This window comes from Trichinella spiralis (genome assembly GCF_000181795.1).
Source record: "Trichinella spiralis strain ISS 195 chromosome Unknown Scfld4, whole genome shotgun sequence".
NCBI lineage: Eukaryota > Metazoa > Nematoda > Enoplea > Trichinellida > Trichinellidae > Trichinella > Trichinella spiralis.
This window is the reverse complement of record NW_003526943.1, coordinates 3,826,299-3,842,282: the sequence shown is the minus strand read 5'-3', so window position 1 is coordinate 3,842,282 and position 15,984 is coordinate 3,826,299. Positions and strand designations below refer to the sequence as shown.

The window sequence follows — 15,984 nt, the reverse complement described above, 5'->3', positions numbered from 1 at the left end:
ATTGAATTACAGCTGTAATAATTATTATCATTGTGACAATTATGGAAATAAAGAGAATGAACATTAAAATAATTTTTCGTTTTTTACAAAAGGTTCTTCTCATTTGCTGTTTTGTATTGTATTTTTTTGTGAATTTATTGAAAAAAATATCCATTTTCAGAAGAAGTAATTGTAAATTTATTCTGATTATCGTTTTGTTGTTGAGCTTTATATACTGTGATAAAATTGTGTGTTATTATTTTCTTAATTTTATTTTAAAATTAAAACTAAACAACTATAATTTGAGCAACATCCAATTGAATTGCTTCTAACTGTTTACTGTTATTATAAAAAGAATCTTACCGGCAAATACGATCCCTAGCTGTTGCAAATTTACTCTTTAAATCATGAATGTATGTATGCAATTTGATATGGACATTAGGCATATGTGCAAATAATGCTATTTTATCTGAATTACTTAGAACGTCTCTCTTTTACATTTAAAAGGTATTTGAAATTCACTTATCGCTGTCAAACTATTTTATTTTAAGGATTGTTATTTTTTAACTAATTTGAGATATTTTGAAAATTAATGAAACTTTATTTTTGAATTTATGGCACTACTAATTTTTTCACTTTTTGTTTCAGATGATAAAAATTGTTTTATGAAATAAATGACTAATTAAATTTAAAAAAATGCCAGTACTGAGAATATTAACAATTTGAAGTGTCTGTAATATATTAACCATAATCTGGGCACCTGTCTACATATGTAGACAATCGAGGTTTGGAACAGTGCTGTGACATGAAAAAAAATAATTAGCCCTATTCATTCCAAAACTATCGATAAAATTTTATGCTCTATCTTCACAGTGAATTTTTCGGTTCTTTGACGTTTTTAAGCTGTTATTTCATGTTTACTATTCATATTTCTGTCACCTGTTTACATATGTAAACACGTAACACTTTCTCGTTTTTTAATGATTATACTGAAATAATCTACATGTTTGTAGTAGCTAAAGTGCTCTGAGGTTACCACATTGATTATTTTTGAATGTGGTCCATGTTCGTGTGCTTTATGGAATCTGGGATAAAGTTTCTGTGGATTTTACAGAGTAGATTAGTCAAAAAGGGTGTCAACCCCAAAGATAAATACGTTATGCTTCATGAGTGTCTGTCAGTGCTCTCAGACCTTCTTGACGTTTGTTTAAGAATCACTGTTATTAGCTGAATATGTGACAAAAACAATCACTTGTTTATGGCAGCTTTAAAAACTGGATGAGCGATATCCATTATGCAGCTATTTATTGCTAGAGATAATCTGTTGTTGTCAATTTGTGATTGCCACTGTTGCATTTTACCATATGTATTGACCATTTGACCATTTGACCAGGAAAGTGCGGTGTGAAAATCAACTGGATATGTGACTCAGAGAATGGTTATGTTCTGAAAGGTTTGTTATATACTGACAGAAGTGGTGAAGAACGCCAAATTGATCTAGCAAGCACCAAAGTTAGGCAATTGGCACAGCCATTTGTGAATTCTAACAGAAATGTTTTCATGGACCGTTATTTTACATCATATTCCACTGTGTAACATCTTCTTGAGCATGGTCTTACAGCTATTGGTACAGTGTTTGCACATGTTTGCCGTGATGCTCTGGCATGCTTGCGTAAAGCAGCACGACGTGATCTTTACTCTACATTAGCTGTTTATGAGCACAACAGAAAAGTCACGATGATCAATTACGTGCCAAGGAAAAGCAACAATGTTCTTCTGTTGACTTCATGCCACGCAAAGTTGAAAATAGACAACCGGAGAGATGATAAAAGATCAAACATCATCAATGATTATACTCTTGGCAAAGGATGCGTGGATAGCATGGATGCTAGAATAGAAGATTTTTGCTATAAAAAAAGCCCAACAGATATACCATGCTGAGGTTGAGCTTCATCGTTGAGGTGTGCATCAACAGGGCATTCTTACTGATGAGACATCAGCAAAGTTATCAGAAGACAAAGAAGCGTTTTATGAGAGAGCTTTCAGCACAGCTGGTATACAACACAACAAAATGAGGTATGAAAATCAAAAATCTATGCACAAACTAAGCGTGCCTTCATCCACTACAGACTGCCCAAAATCACAAATGTTACAGATATCAGTTATAAGACGACAAAATCCATCAAAACGCCGAGAGCAAGGACGTCAAAGGAAGGTCAAAAATCAACGTGAATTTGCTGCCATTCATGTAAAAAGATATATACGTAGCAGCCATAAAATCAATAAAATATCATGTTGTGCTTGCATTGAATAAAATAAATAACCTGTTTGTGAAATTATTATTAGTTCTAGAAAAAATAATCATTTTAACATCATGTACAGAGACCAAACATGACGAAACTTCTAGTGTCTACATATGTAGACAGGTGCCCGGATTAAGGTGTAAAATTTGCCGCCCGGATGAAGATTAACTACTTAATATTATTTATTGTACTGCCGTAATTATAGGGTACTGTTGTTATTAATAGTAGCTTTTAAAATCATTATTAAAATGTTTAAAATATATTGAAGAAATTATTTCCAAGTTAATTTTAAATAAATATGATGAATGTCAAGTTAAATTGTTTCATAATATTTGTTCGGCATTCTTCCTTTATTAATATCATAATTTGGTGAAATTTTGATTTCTACTACACTTTTGCAAAATAAAATTTTCAATAGAATGTGGATAAATATAATTTTATTTCTTTTTGTTTTCTGGAGTGAAATTCCTGAAAGTTTCAGCAATAAAACCATGCATATTGTTGATATGGAAGTGTTTTATTTACTCCTCCAAGACTGGTTTAATGCTGCATATAGAAGCGATCGTTATTATTATTATTTGATTAGGGAACTTCTTTCAACTATTCATTTCTCAGTTTATTTCTTTTCGTCAGAAGTTATCTTCGAAAGGTCGAACTGCACGAAAAATATGCAGGTAACAACTTTTATTCGAAATGATGTCAAAAAATTCAGGTATCAAAAGTAAGAAAGGAATGCATGAACAAATAAAAATTAAAATTATAAAATAATTAAATTATTTTTAGCTAACAGTTCCACAGGTGCGAAAAAGAAATGGATGTTGTGGCATTGATTCGAATAAACCGCAAAATATTGTAAAATGCACAGTACTTCACAAAAATTTTTATTCTCCTCTCAATACTCTCAATGATCCATCATTGCAGTGTTTCAGAGGTGATTCCTCCGCTTTATATGAATTAGAGGCAATCGATCTAATGGATATTCTTGCAGAGTGAATATCCATTGCCTGCATGCAATAATGTTCCTGTTTTGTGATTTGAAGTTTAAAAAATAAAAAATGCTTTGCATTATTTTCAATTAACCCTCATCCAGGCGGCAAATTTTACACCTTAATCCGGGCACCTGTCTACATATGTAGACACTAGAAGTTTCGTCATGTTTGGTCTCTGTACATGATGTTAAAATGATTATTTTTTCTAGAACTAATAATAATTTCACAAACAGGTTATTTATTTTATTCAATGCAAGCACTACACGATATTTTATTGATTTTATGGCTGCTACGTATATATCTTTTTACATGAATGGCAGCAAATTCACGTTGATTTTTGACCTTCCTTTGACGTCCTTGCTCTCAGCGTTTTGATGGATTTTGTCGTCTTATAACTGATATCTGTAACATTTGTGATTTTGGGCAGTCTGTAGTGGATGAAGGCACGTTTAGTTTGTGCATAGATTTTTGATTTTCATACCTCATTTCGTTGTGTTGTATACCAGCTGTGCTGAAAGCTCTCTCATAAAACGCTTCTTTGTCTTCTGATAACTTTGCTGATGTCTCATCAGTAAGAATGCCCTGTTGATGCACACCTCAACGATGAAGCTCAACCTCAGCATGGTATATCTGTTGGGCTTTTTTTATAGCAAAAATCTTCTATTCTAGCATCCATGCTATCCACGCATCCTTTGCCAAGAGTATAATCATTGATGATGTTTGATCTTTTATCATCTCTCCGGTTGTCTATTTTCAACTTTGCGTGGCATGAAGTCAACAGAAGAACATTGTTGCTTTTCCTTGGCACGTAATTGATCATCGTAACTTTTCTGTTGTGCTCATAAACAGCTAATGTAGAGTAAAGATCACGTCGTGCTGCTTTACGCAAGCATGCCAGAGCATCACGGCAAACATGTGCAAACACTGTACCAATAGCTGTAAGACCATGCTCAAGAAGATGTTGCACAGTGGAATATGATGTAAAATAACGGTCCATAAAAACGCTTTTGTTAGAGTTCACAAATCTACAGAAACTTTATCCCAGATTCCGTAAAACACACAAACATGGACCACATTCAAAAATAATCAAAGATGTGGATTATTTCAGTATAATCATCAAAAAAAGAGAAAGTGTTATGTGTCTACAAATGTAGACAGATGCCCGGAATATGAATAGTAAACATGAAACAACAGCTTAAAAACGTCGAAGAACCGAAAAATTTACTGTGAAGGTAGAGCATAGAATTTTTTCGATAGTTTTGGAATGAATAGGGCTAATTATTTTTTTTCATATCACAGCACTGCTCCAAACATCGATTGTCTACATATGTAGACAGGTGCCCAGATTAAGGTTAATTAATAATAATTACCTGAATGAGCATTTTATAAAATAGCATTTTAGTCACGCTCTTTAGCAACGGACTAACACAAGATGGAAGTAAATATTTTTTATTTATAATTGCAGTTAATACAATTTCTTATTTATTTAGCAGCGTTCATTTGACATTCAGAGAAAATAGCTGCAAATAAATAAAGAATTATAAACGTAAACTAAATAATTGTACGTTAAAAGAAAGCTTCAATTAACATATAATTCTTGCACCAGTTCTCATGCTTACTCAACATGCATCAACATGCTTAGAAAAATTGATGTCTGTTGCACTGTGAATTTGTCTCTGTTTGCTCAACTAACTTAACATTCTCTGATTATATTTTTGATAATACCTGTCACTGATAGCAACAAAGTGCACAATATGCATTTTATGCGTTTTTAGTATTAAAAATGTTTTTTAAAGAAAATTTTCCATGTTTGCAGTAATGAACTGACAGTAGCATTTAAGTGCATCAACATTTGCGATAATAATTTTTGGCTATATTTGAATTTTTTATTACAATTAATGATAATGTATATTAGAAAACGATTAATTAAGTAATTCATTTAATAAAATAAATTTTAAAAAATTTAGCTACATTTTCAAAATTCAAAGTTATTTCGAAGTGAAATGTAATTTCTCAATCCGTTGTTTATGTTGTCACCTTGTATTGTCACCCTGTTCTTCACTAACATCACCAAGATTCTGTGGAAAAAAACTAAATGTGAGTGCAGAAAGTGGAGCTTCAAATTCATGCTACATCCCAACTTTTCAAATTTTTCAAGCATAACATTCACTAACCGTCCATATTCCGGGTCCTTCTTCTTTCCCAGAAATTCCGAAACAACATTCGTGAATGCAACTCATGCTTCTTTTTCAACTTGTGTCATTGTGCTTGAAAACATCTTGTCTTTAATCAATTTCTGTACGTCAGGTCCAACAGATATGCCTTCTTCTAATTTGGCATCTGACAATAAAGGAAACTGGGTGCAAAGGTATTGGAAGCAAGTTCCATTTTTATCCAGTGCTATAACAAACTGCTTCATGATACCCAGTTTTATGTAAAGTGGTGATAAGAGAACTTTTTCCGGATTAATTAAACTTTGATGGCAAGTGTTTTTTGACCATGCGTAATAACAATTATCAACATAGTTTTGTGGTTCCCGCCACACCATAGGCACACCAAAGGGAAGAGATTTCATTGTTTGTTGCACCATTTCCGCAACTGCTCAACATATGTGTGGCAGACTATATGTGGAGCCCAAGACTTGTCTTGATTTCCTAGCTTTATACCAAAGTATGCGAAATGTGCCTTCTTCACAAAATCTGTTATTTTATGCCTTTTGCTCTTCACTACAAAACTGCCGCAAATGTGACAAAATGAATCCGGACTACTTAAGCACTTTTGTAATGACCTTTTTTATTACTGCAGGGTCTCCTTACACGTTTATGTCTTGTTACTTACTTTTAGAACAGAAAGCACAATGTGTTACTTACGTACAATAGTGGAAACAGTAATATAACGCGGTTGAAAAAACAGCACGTGATGGGAGAAAACAAATGTCATTTTCATAATCAGCGTGTCAAAAATACCCAAAATCAACTAATATTTGGGAGACCCACAAAATTATGTTGACCTGTGTAATTATTGCAAGCAGTTCCGTATAAAAAATATGCAACATAGATAAATTATGCTAGAATTTGAACTTTAAGATATTTTCACAATGTTGCATTACAGATACAAAGTACACTGAAGTTAAGTAAATTAAGAATCCTGCGTTACGCTGCCATGTTTATTTATATTATCATCATGCCGCAATTGCTGCATAAATTTGGTAAAGTTTTAGTTGAAACATGCTGATAAATTATATTTTCCTTATAAGCTGTTGCTAATTTAGTTAAACTAATTAAAATTATTAATTATAGCTAATTCTATCTTATATTTATACAAAATGTCTATTATTATTTGAAAAAAATTTCAGAAAATAGTATATTATTATTGTCTTTGTTTAAATGTACATCGCTTAAATTTTACAGTTACATATTCATAAAAAAATTAAACCAGTTTTTAATTATTCACTTTATTTTTATTAAAGTCTTGATGTTTTTTTCATTAAATGCAAAGCAAAGCTTGTTTTTATGAATGTTTTAAACTGTCATTCTGATATAAGTTGCCAGTTCAAAATTTCTTGTAAATATCAAAGTACTGGTAAATCTAATAAATAAAAGTAAGACATTTTAAAATAAAAATTTTAATTTTGTAATGTATAAGCAAATATTTGATAATCAACAAAGTATTACCAATTAAAAAAAGTTACAAAACTGAAGAGAATGTGCAACAATTTTGCTTTTCTATTCAAATTTATGTAACCAGTAATTAAATTAATTATGAATGAATTTTTAATTTTGATGAGTAATTAATTTTCAGTGACGCGCTCTTTAATTAATTTCTTATAGTTTTTTTCATAGTTAAAATGTTTTCACAAATATTTTTGTAATACATTTGAAATAAATTAATTATTTATTAAGAAACTCAGCCAAAAATCAATTTTTGAAATTTTAAAATAATTATGTTTTAACTGTTCTTTTTTCAGTTTATATTTTTTCTACACTACACCAGCGCTTTAGTAGCGAAAAATGTTACTAAAGCAATGAAATAAATCCAACAGCGCATTTATCACTGTTTGATTGCCAAGAAACGGACAGCTAATTCTTCCATTTCATCATTTATTCTGCATTGTACACGTAGGTATTTCTTCTTGGAAATTGCATCGCTATGGACGTTTGAGACTCCTCTTCTGCATTTAACAGTATAGTTTGACTGGCAGCATTAGCTGTTTTAACGCGACGATTCCAACACTCTTCCAACAGTCTTCTCTGACTTCTGTTAAGCATTCTAAAGAGAAATCGACTTTCGAAGGACATTCCATCCCCAATATGTTTCAGACGCGTCATGACATCTTCATCCGAGTCTACACTCATTAAACTTTTGTTGGGATCAGTTTGCTTCTTTTGATATTCTAATTCTATATTTTTTTTCATATTTTCAAATAATCGCTCTATTTTACTCTGCACAAGATTTATCGTCATTGAAACAGTAGCTAAACCCATCAAAACTGGAACAATGCACATGGCCATGCTAATGCGGTATTTGGGCACAATATCACCTGAAAAGAAAATTTATCAAATAATATAATAAATTTTAATTGCACTTTTGAATATATTACCAAATCCAATTGTAGTGAAACTGATGAAGAAAAAATAAAAACTTTCAAAATAAGTCAACTCATCTTCCCAAATGAGAAACATCGACGCAGAGATGCACAACAGAAAGATTACCATGAGTAATGCAACAGAAATAGGCAAATCGCCAAATTCTAGCCAACCTATATTCAACATATTTTTTTTCTTCCATTTTGAAAACAGTCTGTCAATCATTTTATCATACAGTTTAATGAGATATCTCGCAGAAAGTAGAAGCTGCAAACCCCAATCTTGCAATATATAACATATCAAAGGTATACCGCAAAGGGCATAAATCATTGTCGATATTTTGCCATATGTTGTCGATGGAGTCATATCTCCATAACCTAAATCAATAGATATGCATAAAACAATATTTATAAAAATCTAGATCAGTTGTTTTTTCGATGGATCGATTGAACCAAAACAGTATTAATCGTAAATGTAAATGCAATACAAATTAAATAGAAGAATCTGTATCTTTACGAATGAAATACTTGCAAATTCATATTTTTTATCACATTTTACCAATAGTGGTGTACACAGTGACAGCATAATAGACGGATGACCAAAACGACCAATCAACGGCTGTTTTGTTGGGTTGTTGATTTGTTGATTGGCAGAATTCTGTAACATTGTCCACATTTTGTTCATACCATTTCCAGATGGCTCTGGACCGCGCGAACTTGGTCGACATAGCTCCGGCGTGACGACCAACCTTCCACATCTTCAACGCGAAAACTTTTCTCAAATGATCCAACATTCGTCTAGCTTGTTCATTTTTTTCATTTAAATTTGCCACGGTAATATTGGAATGCTGCTGTTCTTGCTGGTCACTTTCGAATGCGTAGAACACTGCACCGCCAATAAGAGTGTAAACGATCAACAGTACAAATGAAAGCAGGTGAAATTTGGACATTGTGTTGCAGATGACGCTGAAAAATGCCAAACTATTTCTGAGCCATACTGTGCAGCTTATGCAATTTCGTCCTCTCATGCTTGTAAAATCCATTATAAAAAAGTTGGTAGCAATGAAAAAGTTTGGCAGCTTTGTTGAATATAAGCAAGTTATTAAAAAATGATAAAGAATAACAATAATAATAACAACAATAACAATAATACGATGATGATGGTGGTGAAGAAGCAGAAAGGAAAAGATAAAACCCCCCCTCACTCTGCAAAAATTCAACAGACAAAACGCAACAAATTGTTTAGTGTCAAAATTTTAGTTATTGACGAAATCAACGTTTCCAACAGCTGTAGGTATTTAGGTAGCAAAAAAGCAGAGTTGCTTTCACAAATCATCAATTGTTTGATTGAGAAATTCCAAAAATTGATGTTCAATCGATCATTCAAATGTATGAGTAAAAAGACCTCCTTTATCAGCATATATTTAGAAGAAAACATTATTTCATATTTAAAAGTCCAATGTGATATGATTTATTTTGCATAGAAACAACAGAGACACCTTATCATCTAGCTGTTCAAATATGTTGCAAGAATGCTTTCAAACGCTTTGAAATGATTGAATATATGTACTTTGCTTGACTTTGGAATATTTGAAACAGCAAAAACATGCGGAAAGAAAACATAAAATATTCACCAATTGCCATTCATTTCATTTCATTCACCAATATTATTGTAAAATTTGCATTTCAAAAATTGAATTCCTTTTCATTTCAAAAAAATCATCATTCAAGTTATATTTTCATAAAAGATTGCTTGTTTTTTTGCAAGTTAAGCAAAATTTTTTCCCTTCAATCAACCCTACTTTTTGGCATTTTTTCTTGAAATTAATTTTTCTCACAACCAAGAAAAATCAACCCATCAACGCAACTTTCGAATATCCGGTTGACCATTTCTTGAGCCAACTTTTCATCCCCCTTGGAAATGACATCAACAAAACGATCCGTCATGCCGGCAAAGGACAATTGCTTGAATGCCAAAGTCTTGCGGAACATATCATAGCAAGCTTCAAAAGTGGCGTCTGTCAACGGCTTATGCAAGTGCTTCATCAACGTGTCGTAGTAGTGACGAAATACAGCTTCTTGATGAGCACGTCGAACTTCCGTGTTCACGCTGAAAACGAATAAATGTGCCACGTCTTCAACAAACGAACCACCGTGTACTATTTGCCAGTCTATAATTGCTGCCAGTTTATTCGAAATTTTACCCCCTTCACCATCAAGCTTGAACATCATGTTGTTTGACCAAAGGTCACCATGAACGATCACATCAGGTATAAGCTTTCGATGTTCAGTGAAAAACTGAAAGCGAACAATTGCAATTCAATTTGATATATTAAAAGTTCTGATTAAGAATTTCAATTCAAATCACCTCACCTCGATTATGTCCTTCTGCTGCTTCTTGAGTACTGAGTTGGCTTTATTCAAATCAAACGACGCCAACTTATCCGAATATTTTGCCAAATAGTCGTCCAAAGAATTTATAGAATGATCTATAAATTTGAAAAATCTTTCGTAAAGCACTTCCCCATTCATAACCACCTTCTGCCATTCTACATCTGTATTCAAAGACCAAGCCTGCAGCAAAGCTATCTTTTCGACTACTTCTTTCAGTTCCTCGACTCCAAGTCCAGGAAAAAGTCCCTTTGTCGCAGCAACATCATTCAAATCTTCCAATAAAATCACATTCACTCTTGTTTCATCTGAAGCATTGAAACAATATAAACCATAATTGCTTTTTCATTTGAAAAATAAACAAAATCTACACACCTGTATTCCATGCTGCGTAACACTTTGCTGCTGGAAAATTCAATTTTTCTTTCAACGACAACAAATAGAACGAGCATTCAGCATTGTGCATGAATTGCATAGTCGAATGGTAGTCCATTTCTTCAAGAATGCTATCATTGAAACCAAGCGATTCAAAAGTTTCCTTCATTTGACTTGAAAGCGGCACTTTGGCTATAACTGACTGAGGTAAATGCTGACAGTATCTGAACAGAAAGGACAAAAATAGAATTAATTCTGAATTCACTGGAAAATATTTACTGTATGGAAATGGGCTTCCAGTTCAATTTGATTTGCATAACGCTGCACATGTAGCCTTGGCCAACTCCAATTCTCACGGCTGAGACACTGTCGAGAAGATTGAGCTTTGGATCCAAAGCAAAATATTTCGCCAACGCCAGCCAAACATCTTCTCCTCTGAGCTCGGTTTCACAAAGTGGACTGTCCATTGTTCAATTTATTATTTTTATTTTATTTCACCGGTATTTTTTAAAATTATCTCTCTTTTCCTGGAATACTTTCTTTTTCCTAATTTTACTGCCCAGCAAATTGACAGAACATGCCTGCTTTTATACTGGAATAAAATAAACAAAAAACATCTCCTGATTAACTTCTGCTGACAGTTTGTTCAGCAATTTTAACGTCAATTTCTTATCTCGAACAAGCAAAGCAACACTGTTCCTTACAGAAACGCTTTATCATTTCCAGTTCATCAAATTCAGTATGATTTGTTGAACTTCTTTCTGTATTCTTTTTTATTTTGGCATATATTTCACAATTTCAATTGTCGTATGTTTATTTATTTCTCAGTTTTTAACAAACAAAAAAGAAAGACTTTTCACCATTGGATCTTCCATTCAACAACGATCAACATTTGCAACAGTTGAATACCATGGCCAGAAATTTTCGAAGAACATTAGCATTCGCTTCTTCCACTTCCACAAATTCATCCCAATAAGGCAGCGATTTGAACAGTTGATTATCTTGAAAACGGGGCAATTTTGAAATTAATTAAATTACGAACAATCAACCAATGACCACCTACCACCGTCATACCAGACGACATTTTTCACACCGTCACTTTTCGCCAGGTCTGTAGTATTCAGTTGAAATGTGATAAAGTCGAATTTATTTTCACAACACTGAATACACTGCGACACTATGGGACGTTCCAAAACGCCACAGTAATCCTGAAATTTCATTCAAACATCAATGTAGAGTACAGAAAATTGAAAAAAACAATACTTTTTGGCTATAGTAACTACAATTTCAAGCTCAAGTTAAATAAAATTTTTTTTACAAAAAAGTACAACACTTTTCATATTCTGCTTACAACTGATGTAGATTTTGGCCAGTATCTTCGGATGAATGAAACAACAATTTTAATCTCACTTACTCCATACTGTCTGATGGCGGAAATTAACGCCGCCGTAAAGCAGCTCAATATCGCATTGCCGGTCATCTCTTTCGCTGTCCACGGATATCGGTAATCTTTGTCTTTCACCGTCAGAATAGTATGAATTGATGGAAAAGAAGACGGCGCAATACCAGCTGAAACAATTCCAACTTCCACAATTGAAACAGATAAAAATAAAATTATAATATTTTAAACAAAAAATACGCCAGATGTTTTCTATTTCAGAAATATTTTCTTCTGTAAAGTCGATCAATTCTCCGACAGGGTGAATGCTGACGAGAGGTTCCTCAATTGTTTTCAGCACGGCCTCCTTGGAAAGCACGGGTTCCAACGGTCGAGGACCGGTGACAGTCATCATCGGTTGCTGCTTAAAGCAAAGAAGTGTTTCGCCTACAACGAGAAAAAAAATATACACAAATAATGTCACAACGCGTTCTCGTTAGTTACCACCTTTTGCAATGAAAGCTTTTATCAATGCATCACGAGTGTAGCGCAAATCCTTCACTTCTGGATGATTGGCGGCCAACGTTAAAGCACAGCGAAAGAAAAAGTCCACCAAAACAGCACTGAATTATTATAAATATGAAAATTTTTTAACAATTCACACATCGACGCCTGAACAAAATCATAAATTCAATTTTCACGGTTAATTAAAATGTTTTTGCCAAACTTCACTAGTGAACATAACCTCTTGGTATTTTCACTTTAAAATCGAAAACTTAACATTCAATAATGAACTAAATTTGCTGTATTGAAATGCCAGCAAAAAATATTGAATCTAACAATTACACAATAGAATTAAAACAATCGTAATGCTTGACTTCTTGAAAAAATTACCTCTTTTTTAAAACGGGAATGCCGTGATATCTTGGCCAACTTATCCACCAAAGAGCAGGATCTCTACGTTCCGGAAGGCTCACTAACGTCGCATCCCATATGTTAGCCTGCATCGCAGCTTTTCGAATTCGTTCTTCCAGTGAAACGGTCGATTCAAAATCAAGCAGATTCATCGTAGAACTTGGTAAACCTTTCCTACCAACGGCATTCGTTATATGCAAAGCTTGCAAAATTCCTAAATTAAAAAGAAAAAAATCAGAAAACAAATTTCCAATTCACAAGCACCTTCTGCAAGCGATTCGGATCCGTCAAATAAAAAGCATCGAGTTCCTTGTGGAATTAACGTTTCAGACATCGGCAGCTTGTTTGTTTCGTTTAATTTCAATCCAAAATTGGGATCATTTGGATCTTCAACTTTAATATTCATTGCCTTAATAAAAGAAGTTGACGTGAAAAAAATAGAAAAATAAGAAAATTATATTCACCTCCAAAGATGCAGGAATGACAAACGGTTCAACCTTGGTTTTCATTTTCTTGTCAAACAACTTTTTAAATATTTTTGTGTTGAAACGACCCCATTGCTTAATTGGACGATGTCGCACTGTCATTTTTATCAACTCACTGAAAGCGTTTATGTTTAAAAAAAATTTAAATTCCATACAGTCGATGTCCGCTTCATTAACACAATTTTAAAATATTTAAAGAAAAATATATTTGCACAGATGCGTTAAACCACCCTATTCAATCAATATGTCTAAAAACTTTTGTTTAAATAAATGCGCAATTTAACTGAATATAAAAAATCACGCATGCATGCAAACATCATGCAGTTATTATATTTATTTCACATTTATATCACATAAAAATGCACTGCTGCTTATCGACGTTCAATGCGTCTTTGTTTGACTGTTTGAATATGAACACAATTACGGTTAGTATACGATATTACAGTAACTGTATTTCACGTTCAATATTATTGTTATTAAATATTAATTCTAAAAGCATTTAAAAGAGCAGATATAAAATATTTCATTTGTTAAATGTAATACATATATTTCTTTAAATAATAATTAAAAGATTTTAATACTAATCATTTAATAACTATGTATATATAGAGATGCATATTTTGATCAAAAGTGATGCAGTTTTTAATTGAAAATTGTTATCAGTGGGATTTAATGAGAATAACTGTTAAACTGTTCAAAGAAATGTTTACTTATTCGTCCATCGAAAAGATGGTACAAATATTTACGAGATGTTTTTTTTGATTGACTTGTTTGCACAACGTAAACTTTTAAAAAAGCATCAATGGCGAGACTTCTGCTTCAGATTATTCAAGACTTGACTGGCAAACAAACCGGTAAACTGTACTGATCATTTGACAAGAGAATACATTTTTCATCCGCAAGGCATTGATTAGACACGGCGGTCAAGTTGCATATTTTCAAGCAGAAATGTTCTTGCTGAAATTGGATTGAAATTATAAATTTTAATAACTTTTTTTAAAAAAAAGAAGAAATTTCACGTACGACGCCAGTTTTTCGATCAGTTTCAAACGCAGCTTCAGTTGATTGATTGAAATGAGCAGAATGTATTGAATTGAAAGAATACGGTAGTACAATCAGAGGCAAAATGTTTAGCAGAATTGTCGTCTCAGAAGTTCTGGGAAAAACTTTAACGTAATACTTCTTGTTCGCATCCAAATCGCCAATGGTCAAATGATGTCTGGGTTCGATGACAATTATTTTCTTCCACTTGTGATCTTCCAAACTGGCATCCGACGTGTACAACACCAACGAACCCGTTATGTTGTGCTTGCGAGTGAATCTAGCCGAAAAATACCATCGCACTCGTACTGCACTCGGATTCAACCGCTGATGCCAAATCAAAACGTTCGTATCAATTTCCACTGGCTCTACACCTAAATAAAAAAATTTGAATTTGTTTTTTATTTTTGAATGCATTTTAATATAAATGAAAAAAATAGCCACAATTCGTTGCAGCCTCTATCAACAGACAATTAGGAAGTGACATGCAATCAAATCAATCTTTGGATGAGTTTACCTTCAGTAACATTATCTTCCGTCTCGTTGATTTGCATCTTTAGTACATAATCAAAATTTTTCTTATTTTCTGAAATGACTTTTATGATTTAGAAAATAATATTTTCAATAAACTTTTCATTATGCAATTTGCCGATTAAAAATCAGTACGTCTGTAGGATACTTTTACATTAGTGAAAAGAATTCAGTTAACAACGGAACATTTTGGAAAAATTATTTCTTAATCAGAAAAAAATATTTTCAATTAAACTGCTCGTCTATTTCAAATTGAAAATAATAATACAGATTCATCAAATGCTTAACAAAGAAAGCATTTGCGAATTAATAATAATTTTCCAAACTAGTCGATCTTATTGTTAAAAGAATAGGAACATTGTTTCTTCAATGCAACAACCAAAAGTATGTCGTGCATTTTTCAAACGTGTTCAAATGTTATTTATTATTCTATTATTCCATGCAAATTATAATTGTAATAAATTTAATGCACCTGAATTGTTCGTTGGGTTCGTGTTGGTTGTATTATTATTCCAATTCGGCACAGCTTTTGTCAACAGTTGCACCAACTGACTCGACTCTTTCGCTTGAAGGAACAAACAAAAAAAAATATATATATTTATATAATAAGATAAATCATTGACTGCAAATAAAATTAAAATAGATGCAACAGATTTACAAGTATAATTATGATTATTATTATTGAATTTTGTGGAACCCATCGACTGGGGAAACGAAACGAACGCTGCTTTGACGATGGTCGCGTTTGTGAGCAGCAAAATTGTCGCAACTGCTTCAAGCCAAGTTGGAAATTGCAAACCAACAGCAACACCGTTATGCATAATATCTTTTTTTTCTCAACTGCAGACGACAGGCAGCACAGTCTCTTTTTGGACGGGATGTTTGCAAAGGGCAGTTGGGAGAAGAGGTCGGCTAGGCTGAAAATTTGCTCATAGAAGCAAGCGGGCGTTGAATTTCAGAGGCAGATGATGCGTGTCAGCTGGTTCATTTCACGCACATGAGAGGTGCAGTT

The 15,984-nt window shown here is 32.9% G+C and overlaps 7 protein-coding genes across 7 annotated transcripts; 1 reads left to right on the top strand and 6 right to left on the bottom strand.

Moving 5' to 3' along the window:
* The first annotated feature begins 2,074 nt into the window (after nucleotides 1–2,074).
* Tsp_00971 (hypothetical protein) lies at nucleotides 2,075–3,275 on the top strand. Its single transcript, XM_003376712.1, has 2 exons — nucleotides 2,075–2,227; nucleotides 3,066–3,275. Exons 1-2 carry the CDS (start codon nucleotides 2,075–2,077, stop codon nucleotides 3,273–3,275), a joined length of 363 nt encoding a protein of 120 aa, XP_003376760.1.
* A 612-nt stretch (nucleotides 3,276–3,887) lies between these two features.
* On the bottom strand, nucleotides 3,888–5,031 carry Tsp_00972 (DNA topoisomerase 2-alpha). The gene is made up of 2 exons (XM_003376711.1): nucleotides 4,965–5,031; nucleotides 3,888–4,207 (listed from the first exon to the last, which is right to left on the bottom strand). The coding sequence occupies exons 1-2, from the start codon at nucleotides 5,029–5,031 to the stop codon at nucleotides 3,888–3,890; spliced, it is 387 nt and encodes a 128-aa protein (XP_003376759.1).
* A 476-nt stretch (nucleotides 5,032–5,507) lies between these two features.
* Nucleotides 5,508–6,211, bottom strand: Tsp_00973 (hypothetical protein). The gene is made up of 2 exons (XM_003376710.1): nucleotides 6,142–6,211; nucleotides 5,508–5,671 (listed from the first exon to the last, which is right to left on the bottom strand). Exons 1-2 carry the CDS (start codon nucleotides 6,209–6,211, stop codon nucleotides 5,508–5,510), a joined length of 234 nt encoding a protein of 77 aa, XP_003376758.1.
* A 1,160-nt stretch (nucleotides 6,212–7,371) lies between these two features.
* Nucleotides 7,372–8,899, bottom strand: Tsp_00974 (Ion channel family protein). Its single transcript, XM_003376709.1, has 5 exons — nucleotides 8,416–8,899; nucleotides 8,133–8,234; nucleotides 7,914–8,030; nucleotides 7,713–7,811; nucleotides 7,372–7,670 (listed from the first exon to the last, which is right to left on the bottom strand). Exons 1-5 carry the CDS (start codon nucleotides 8,897–8,899, stop codon nucleotides 7,372–7,374), a joined length of 1,101 nt encoding a protein of 366 aa, XP_003376757.1.
* Nucleotides 8,900–9,680: 781 nt separating this feature from the next.
* Tsp_00975 (conserved hypothetical protein) lies at nucleotides 9,681–11,089 on the bottom strand. The gene is made up of 4 exons (XM_003376708.1): nucleotides 10,902–11,089; nucleotides 10,623–10,846; nucleotides 10,230–10,555; nucleotides 9,681–10,154 (listed from the first exon to the last, which is right to left on the bottom strand). The coding sequence occupies exons 1-4, from the start codon at nucleotides 11,087–11,089 to the stop codon at nucleotides 9,681–9,683; spliced, it is 1,212 nt and encodes a 403-aa protein (XP_003376756.1).
* A 567-nt stretch (nucleotides 11,090–11,656) lies between these two features.
* Tsp_00976 (conserved hypothetical protein) lies at nucleotides 11,657–13,502 on the bottom strand. The gene is made up of 7 exons (XM_003376707.1): nucleotides 13,380–13,502; nucleotides 13,180–13,324; nucleotides 12,895–13,129; nucleotides 12,505–12,623; nucleotides 12,262–12,447; nucleotides 12,037–12,206; nucleotides 11,657–11,830 (listed from the first exon to the last, which is right to left on the bottom strand). The coding sequence occupies exons 1-7, from the start codon at nucleotides 13,500–13,502 to the stop codon at nucleotides 11,657–11,659; spliced, it is 1,152 nt and encodes a 383-aa protein (XP_003376755.1).
* A 726-nt stretch (nucleotides 13,503–14,228) lies between these two features.
* On the bottom strand, nucleotides 14,229–15,793 carry Tsp_00977 (conserved hypothetical protein). The gene is made up of 5 exons (XM_003376706.1): nucleotides 15,670–15,793; nucleotides 15,445–15,537; nucleotides 14,959–15,027; nucleotides 14,424–14,815; nucleotides 14,229–14,357 (listed from the first exon to the last, which is right to left on the bottom strand). The coding sequence occupies exons 1-5, from the start codon at nucleotides 15,791–15,793 to the stop codon at nucleotides 14,229–14,231; spliced, it is 807 nt and encodes a 268-aa protein (XP_003376754.1).
* Nucleotides 15,794–15,984: the final 191 nt, after the last annotated feature.

What these genes read in the sequence shown, in the direction of transcription:
- Tsp_00971 (XM_003376712.1), top strand. Translation starts at nt 2,075, where the DNA reads ATGCACAAACTAAGCGTGCCTTCATCCACTACAGACTGCCCAAAATCA. An exon ending in GTGAATTTGCTGCCATTCAT is followed by an intron (nt 2,228 to 3,065) that starts GTAAAAAGATAT and finishes AATTATTTTTAG; the next exon opens with CTAACAGTTCCACAGGTGCG.
- Tsp_00972 (XM_003376711.1), bottom strand. Translation starts at nt 5,031, where the DNA reads ATGCATATTGTGCACTTTGTTGCTATCAGTGACAGGTATTATCAAAAA. An exon ending in ATATAATCAGAGAATGTTAA is followed by an intron (nt 4,208 to 4,964) that starts GTTAGTTGAGCA and finishes ATGGTCTTACAG; the next exon opens with CTATTGGTACAGTGTTTGCA.
- Tsp_00973 (XM_003376710.1), bottom strand. Translation starts at nt 6,211, where the DNA reads ATGACATTTGTTTTCTCCCATCACGTGCTGTTTTTTCAACCGCGTTAT. An exon ending in TACTGTTTCCACTATTGTAC is followed by an intron (nt 5,672 to 6,141) that starts GTAAGTAACACA and finishes AGTTTGTTATAG; the next exon opens with CACTGGATAAAAATGGAACT.
- Tsp_00974 (XM_003376709.1), bottom strand. Translation starts at nt 8,899, where the DNA reads ATGGATTTTACAAGCATGAGAGGACGAAATTGCATAAGCTGCACAGTA. An exon ending in CACTGTGTACACCACTATTG is followed by an intron (nt 8,235 to 8,415) that starts GTAAAATGTGAT and finishes CTATTGATTTAG; the next exon opens with GTTATGGAGATATGACTCCA. An exon ending in TGAGTTGACTTATTTTGAAA is followed by an intron (nt 7,812 to 7,913) that starts GTTTTTATTTTT and finishes TTTTCTTTTCAG; the next exon opens with GTGATATTGTGCCCAAATAC.
- Tsp_00975 (XM_003376708.1), bottom strand. Translation starts at nt 11,089, where the DNA reads ATGGACAGTCCACTTTGTGAAACCGAGCTCAGAGGAGAAGATGTTTGG. An exon ending in TGGAAGCCCATTTCCATACA is followed by an intron (nt 10,847 to 10,901) that starts GTAAATATTTTC and finishes CTTTCTGTTCAG; the next exon opens with ATACTGTCAGCATTTACCTC. An exon ending in AGCAGAAGGACATAATCGAG is followed by an intron (nt 10,155 to 10,229) that starts GTGAGGTGATTT and finishes GTTCGCTTTCAG; the next exon opens with TTTTTCACTGAACATCGAAA.
- Tsp_00976 (XM_003376707.1), bottom strand. Translation starts at nt 13,502, where the DNA reads ATGACAGTGCGACATCGTCCAATTAAGCAATGGGGTCGTTTCAACACA. An exon ending in ATCCGAATCGCTTGCAGAAG is followed by an intron (nt 13,130 to 13,179) that starts GTGCTTGTGAAT and finishes TTTTTAATTTAG; the next exon opens with GAATTTTGCAAGCTTTGCAT. An exon ending in CCGCCATCAGACAGTATGGA is followed by an intron (nt 11,831 to 12,036) that starts GTAAGTGAGATT and finishes ATGAAATTTCAG; the next exon opens with GATTACTGTGGCGTTTTGGA.
- Tsp_00977 (XM_003376706.1), bottom strand. Translation starts at nt 15,793, where the DNA reads ATGCATAACGGTGTTGCTGTTGGTTTGCAATTTCCAACTTGGCTTGAA. An exon ending in GAACCCAACGAACAATTCAG is followed by an intron (nt 15,028 to 15,444) that starts GTGCATTAAATT and finishes AAGTCATTTCAG; the next exon opens with AAAATAAGAAAAATTTTGAT. An exon ending in CTGATCGAAAAACTGGCGTC is followed by an intron (nt 14,358 to 14,423) that starts GTACGTGAAATT and finishes ATCCAATTTCAG; the next exon opens with CAAGAACATTTCTGCTTGAA.